Genomic DNA, 7,146 nt, shown 5'->3' on the forward strand with positions numbered 1-7,146 from the left:
AAAGTGGCTTCAATATTCACGTACATACGATACGAATTTTTTAGCAATATGAAACTGAGTACTTCAGAATGCATGTCATATTTGGGGAAGTAGTAGAGGGCGAAAATGTGTTAAATGCAGGACAATAGCATACAATCAAGTACCTAAATTCACTAATTAACAAACATTTTCGGAAACAAACAGTTTCTCTAAAATGAAGTGAGCAAATTTTCAGTTGTCTAATCCATTTTTTACTTCTATCAACAAGTTTTCTCTTCCCAATTTTAGTTTCCACAAGAACTTCAGAATTTCCTGCTACTGGAAAACTGTGAAAGCTCAGTTCGGGATTTTTTTTTAGAGAAAGAAATGAGGATTATAACTAATAATTATTCCGATTCAAAATGAATTAAACGTGGAAATAATTTAATTGACAGTCTCAATTTTACACTGCTTTAAGTTACCCAAAACACAACATTGTATATAACTTAGTTACACATACACCAGTAAGAGAGATTATCGTTTATGAAAGAATACTTATAAGGATTAGCACCATGGTTATAAACATCTTCGCAAATAAATTATTATTTTCCTATAATTTTTTGAGAAGTTATACTCAGCTGACCTTGAAAGGTGAACATGTGATATCGCATTGTTTTTAATTGATGCACTTCTGTCTTCAGCTCTTGGATCAATTCAACGTTTAAATACCTACATGTCTTTTAATTGAAATATCATCGGGATCAGCAGTAATGTTTTCCGCAGAACGAACTGAGCGACCTCACAAAGGTGTTTTCACATCTCTTACTGACCAGGTTTGTTGGAATTTGCGTACAATTCTCTCCATTGTTGACATATTTGGCTAATTATGCTGACTAAAAAATTCACGTGCACGAAGTTCCTTTTGATTTGAACGCCTAAAGGCTTTTTTAGCAACCTTAATGAGCTTTTCCATTCAAGCCAGTAGCTTTTGGTAGAAATACCATTCTAGAATTATGTGGATAATTAGGCAAACTTGACTGAAGTCGATTAGAAATTCCTAATAATAACAGTAAAACTAAACGATTTTAACAGAAAAAAATAAGAAAGACTGTTCGAAAGAGCCACAAGATAACAAGGAAAACATGGATAGAAATAAAAGGACTAGCAATTGAAAGGGAAATATTGTGATACATTTATTTAGAACTAACATTAACAAATTGTTCCTAAATCTTCCATTTTGTAAAATCTTTCGATTGATGATAAATACTGATATTTTATCACCAATATTTCCATAGATTTTTTCTATTGTGTTATTTCAGGAATTGAAATCATCTAACAATCAACGGGATATTGATATGAATAAATTAGTAATGAGAATCATAGTAATAATTATTTATTTGTCACCAATCACTTACCAAAAGAGACAATGTGGCAAAGTAACAGGACTGCAAGAGTTTTTTAAAATGAAAAACTGTCATAGATCTACTTTATTACCGGTCATATTTTGGGGAAACGCTAATAAAGTTGAGGATTGCATGGCTCATGCTAGACAAAAGAAAGGAATGGCATTCAATTACAGTCCACTTGATGGGAGAAAGTATAGTAAAAGATTTACCTCACCATGTCAAGTATTAGGTTGTCCCGAAATTGCAAAAAGCTCAACTTTGATAGAAGATATAGCGTTTGATTATTACAGCGTATACGGAAACTGGTCAAGTAGGTATTTAATAGTTTTAATGCTGGAACCGTTGGTGATATTCATACTAAGTACACTGTTTACACCAACCAACTAGACCAACACTCACAATTACACTGTCTGATGTAAGTTTAGATAACCAAGTTATCGTCTTCAGAAGCTGAAGGTAAACTAAGCTTTAGTCTATGAAGACGACAACTTGGTTATCGAAATGCGATTCTGACGGTGTAATTATGTTAGTGTAGTGGTAGTGTAAACAGTAGGTTTGGTCGTTTGTATTCTCTATCTTTTACGTAATTAATATCTCATTATCGTCTCTATGTAGGTTGACATAATTCTATTATGTATGGCATCCCTCGTTGTATTCTCAGTCTTGTCTAGTTACTTCCGACAAAAACGTGTATTCCGCATCGTGTCCGCAATACTCACAGTCGTATCCCTCAGGAGCTGAGTAAGTTAATCTTACTGCACGGTTTAAGGTCCTTTATTAGTCAGATCGTCCAATTTCCTGTTTGTTTTTCTGTCCACAATTGTTGCAATGACTGTCTCGTCCTATCTCGTTCAGTGGTTCTAACCTCCTGTTGCTCTATATTCGCGATGTTTTCATATACCTTCTTACGTTAGAAAGCCCAGAAACTGTGCAGAAACCATCCGGTAAGTGCTAACGATCCACAGTGCTCCCCGTCTCTGTACTATCATCATCGTATCGCAGTATTTTTTGTCTACTTATTGAAAGCCTGCATGTAATAATTTTTTAAGTTACAGAAAATAGTACCTGCATTAAAAGTATTGGATTATTCACTTTATTACATCAAAAACAAAATTACACAAAATCTATCGAGGCCTGTCAAAAATTGGGAGCAGATATCGCAGACGTTACCTCCGATATCAGAACTAGGCATTTATCTGAGATAATTGATAATCTAAACGGTTGGTATAACGTGGCCTATGTAGGACTTGACGATATGTATGAAGAAGGAAATTTCGTTACTTCTTTTGATGTTCCATTGAAATGCGTTCCTTTTAGGTATGTATTTTCGTATCATCGTTAATGCCGATTCACAAACTTGACTTTCTGTTTGCGGTTGCCGCCGTTATAAAATTAAGAACATTGAAATGTATAGGACCATTCTCAGTTGCTGTTTGACGTCGCCATCTGTCGCTGCTGACTTTAAACTTAAACAAATTTTATCTATTTTTATGTATGGAACGCCTCAATTATCTCTTGTACGATTTTTATAACTTTTTCTGCGTAAGGGTCTTGTGATATGGCCGGTATTATGGTGGTATCTACATTGTTGTTACATCTTTTCTTTTTCTCGAAAAATAACGAACTTTGTTATTTCAAATGGATCACCCTATATATTTTGTGTTTTTAGAAATCCTTAGGATACACTGATTATTTTTCATGTGATATTCTATATACTTAAATGCCAAATTTCGGAGTTATAGGTACATTTACAGTATGTCCACCAAAGTTACAATGAATGCTGTACATTTAGATGGCTACGATTGAATAAACTCGTTTAATTTGAATAGGTCTAGTGTCAGTAAGTTAGTAAAAACTTTAACGAAGCTGGTTTAGTAAAATATTTATCCAAATCATGGAGCAGAAAACCTTCAACAACTGAAGACAAATCTTTAAATGTTTGTGTCATGTTAGAAGTAGATTCACATTTGTGAAGTAGAAAAATTTCGAATTTTAGAAAACATACAGTAAATGTTGTCCATTTACTTCAATACAACAAGTCATGCGATTTTTTAAACTTTGCAATACGTTTTGCAGCATCCCTGATTGCTCAATTCTTTTTATATCTGTGTTAATCCTATTTTTTAATTCCTGATTATTGGCAGGTTTGATTTCATGAAGGAAATAGTCTAAAGGTTTCATGTCGAGTGATCGCAGGGGCCATTCGATAAAACCACGCCTTCCAATTCATCTTCTGGGAAACACATTATTGGTATAGTGAGGTGGGGCACCATCCACCAAAGATACTTAATAAAACCGGACGCCGTCAATCTGACGGCACATCAAATAGTTCGAATTATTATAAATAAAAGTTTTCTTTTTACCTTCTAATCGTACCTTTTATTTATATTTTGTGTTTGTTGACATGACTTGTGAACTCAACCGATTCTTTTGTGTGAGTTAACGTGTGTTTACATTATAATAAATCAAATGGCAACTTTGGAAATAGAACTTTGGAATAGTCGCAATAAAGAGGATTATTGCGACTTCGTTGCATTGACGAAGCTGTCTCAGCTCAGGTGATGAAAGTGATGATGAAGCTTCTATGGAGCTTTGTGGAATCGTAGTTGGGGACTTTTAGCCAGACCGAGAACTGTTTCTATTTTTGTTCTCTATACTTTTGGTACCGCCGAAAAGTTTTGGACTTTGGAAGATGTCTAAAGTAATGAAAAGTCTTCATATATATTACCACCACTATAAAAACGATAATCTTGTTCCCAATTGTGTGCATGTAATTTTGCTACTACTTCATATCTTATATTCAATAAATGATTTTCTTCTTCCAATGTCATTTTAAAAGACTGTTCTCGATATTTTATCATTTCGTCGTTTTAGTAGATTCTTAACATGTAAACAAATAAATTTTGTTTTCTAAAAGCAGTAGAGTAAATAAATTTTAATACTAAATAAGTAAATATCATATTCTTAGATCATGGGCTCCGGGTCATCCCATATCCGACACGAATAAACATAATTGTGTAGTTTTAGACGCTAATCAACTTTGGAGAGTTGTAGATTGTAGAAGGAAATTTCCAGTATTGTGTGAATTACTACCTCAGAAGCCAAAGGAAGATGGTTGTGATAAAATTCCTAATAAAGGTAACTACCTATGTAGCGACTACATAAACAACATTAATGAGATTCAGTCAATAAGTGGTGTAGTAAAATAATAATCTATCTAATCTATCTAATTAATATATCAAAAGGTCTAGGAAATAAGAAATATTCAGCCGTTCTTCAAAGGAGAATACAATTACTTTCCTGACTAATGCCTCGACGGATATTGAATTACATCTTCTCTGAAGAGCGTAATGTCAATCGACCTTTTTGTCGAATATTAACATCCCCAATGACTAGTTTCGACGTTATTACTTCTCATCGGCGACTACGTTATATTTCTACCTGACCAATAGTTTCCAGTTGGAAATGAGGATGGTGCCAGTTACCGTTCGCTGGGAATGTTTAACTACATGAACCAAATAGCGATACTCTTTGACATTGTCTTCAGTTCGGGTTTCAAGCCCGAACGAGAGTTGTTATACCATTCTGATAATGGCAAAGACTTTGTTCTAATTGTACAGTCAATGTTAATGCTGGAAGTTTCATGTCAATAGACTATGTAAAGTCATTCGTAGATAAAAGCTTGTTTGTCATTCAATTAAACCAATAAATTTGAGTTTTTTCTATAAAAAAGCACGTGTGTTATGATATCTCATTAAGTACATTTTATTGTTAAATTTCACTTACCATTGCTGGATTATTAATTCCTAAATTATCGAACATTTTAGATGAAAAAAGAAGATGTGTCACTAAATTCAAGAACAATAGCGATTTTGTTAGAAATTTAACAAGAATTGAACAATGCGCGATTTGGAATGCCGAAGATAACCTTAATAAAAACAAGAAAAATAAAATAATTTCTGAATTAAATTAAATATTTAGAATAGAATGAAGAATACGTTTTCCGAGATTTTTTAGGTAAATAGAAGTATCTGAGCTCTGTCAGGGAATTTGTGCCATTAGTTATTAGGGGGAGATAAAACGAAGCAGATTTGTTTATTTATAGATACATAGCTACAATTTGTATTGATAAATATATTGTTTTTATTACCTTTAGCAATAATGTGACATCCCTTTGTGACAAATCTTCATAATGGTGGAGGGCGACACGTACCACAACTGTAGTTGAGGATCGCTCCTACTTATAACTGAGAAAGAGGAGCCCTCGCGTCAACAGGACACTGGCATAATAGTTTCAAACGAAATTGTCAAAAGCAGATCACATATGGTTGATTTAAATGCAAGAAGTCGTGCACTATATCCATAACTCCCCGCGGCACATAGGTCCATCAACGAAAGAAGAAATTGTTTAAGTATGAATCTAAATTTGGTCCGATAACAACGATAGATATATCTTGGTTAAAAGGAATTGGAGCTAGAAATATATTGAACAATTAGGGACTCCGATAATTGGTTTTAATTGGAGTTGATTGAGGTTCTATCAACGTTTAGGGTGGCATTTACTTTAATAGCCTCAGTTGACTTTATTCACTTAAGAGTATCAGTCAATATAACAGTAATAGCTCTGGAATTAAATTATTTTGACACTTGCGGGTGCAATTCAATTCGAAAATGTAGTTTTAATCTATGGACACTGTACAGCAGTGTTTTTCAATCTAGGGGGGTCGCGAAGCCTTAGTCGGGGGGTCTCCGACTGAAGGAAAAAGTGAGAAGAATGGGCTTGTTTATTTTTCAAAAGTTTATCAAATCATGGTGTTATTTTTGAAACGTTAATAATAAAATCATTTTCTAATTGCAGTTTATTTCTCTTTTTAGTCTTAATGTCTACCATTGCAGAAAACGTCAATTCACATATGTATGAAGTGGCGAATGGCACTAATAATTTTAGAGCTTCCCTTGCTAGCTCTGAATATTCGTGTTTTCTCTTCATCCGAAACACGTCGACGCTTGGGGAATGAAATTACATTCTAAGCATGCCATCAGTAGCTAAATCTAGAAAAGATTCTTTCATATTTGTGATGACATCTACCAAATCTATTGACTTGTCCAAAAAAGGGTTTAAAATCCATCTACGCCCATTGTCAGCTTCAGAGTGCAATTCTGGAAAGTATGTCAAAAGTTTCTCTTGTAAATTATGTAAACTCTGTAACAGGCAAGGAATGTGAGCCATTACTACAAGACTTTGTTTTGATGCGTTATCTTCAACAATCTTCTGAACACGTAGAAAAGACTCAAATATATTGTTTTGCAGAGAGGATGACCACAAACGAAGTTTTGCATGAAATGCTTTGACTTTATCTTTAGCTGTTAAAATATTTTTTTCTCGACCTTGGAGGTGTTTGCTCAAATTATTAACGTGGCTAAAAAGATCTGCCAAAAATGCTAATTTCAAGAGCCAAATAGGGTCACAAAGACGTTTAGCATATTCAGATTTTGCATCTTGTAAGAATATTAATAATTCAGTTCTCAGTTCTAGAACACTTGTCAATACGTTTCCTTTGGATAGCCACCTGGCCTCTGTGTGATAAAGGAGATTCTAAATAGTCGGGTCTGCAAGGCTTTAGCTTTGATAGAATTCACAATTTTTATTACCTCCTTGAGCACGTCATTTAAATCAGAAGGTACTACCTACCTTGGCAGCTAGAACCTGTCGATGAAGAAAACAGTGAGTCCAGGGTATGTTTGGCATTATCGATTTTAATTTCGCAACGAGTCCGCTATT

At 34.1% G+C, this 7,146-nt stretch overlaps 1 protein-coding gene across 1 annotated transcript; it reads left to right on the forward strand.

Annotated features, from left to right (window-relative positions):
- Positions 1 to 728: 728 nt before the first annotated feature.
- Positions 729 to 5,316, forward strand: LOC130441764 (uncharacterized; the record flags this gene model as incomplete). Its single annotated transcript, XM_056775550.1, has 5 exons — positions 729 to 791; positions 1,278 to 1,674; positions 2,414 to 2,681; positions 4,333 to 4,502; positions 5,192 to 5,316. Coding segments are annotated over exons 1-5 (1,023 nt in total), but the record flags the coding sequence as incomplete, so codon positions are not given.
- Positions 5,317 to 7,146: the final 1,830 nt, after the last annotated feature.

The sequence above is a fragment of the Diorhabda sublineata genome, chromosome 3 (assembly GCF_026230105.1).
Source record: "Diorhabda sublineata isolate icDioSubl1.1 chromosome 3, icDioSubl1.1, whole genome shotgun sequence".
Lineage (NCBI taxonomy): Eukaryota > Metazoa > Arthropoda > Insecta > Coleoptera > Chrysomelidae > Diorhabda > Diorhabda sublineata.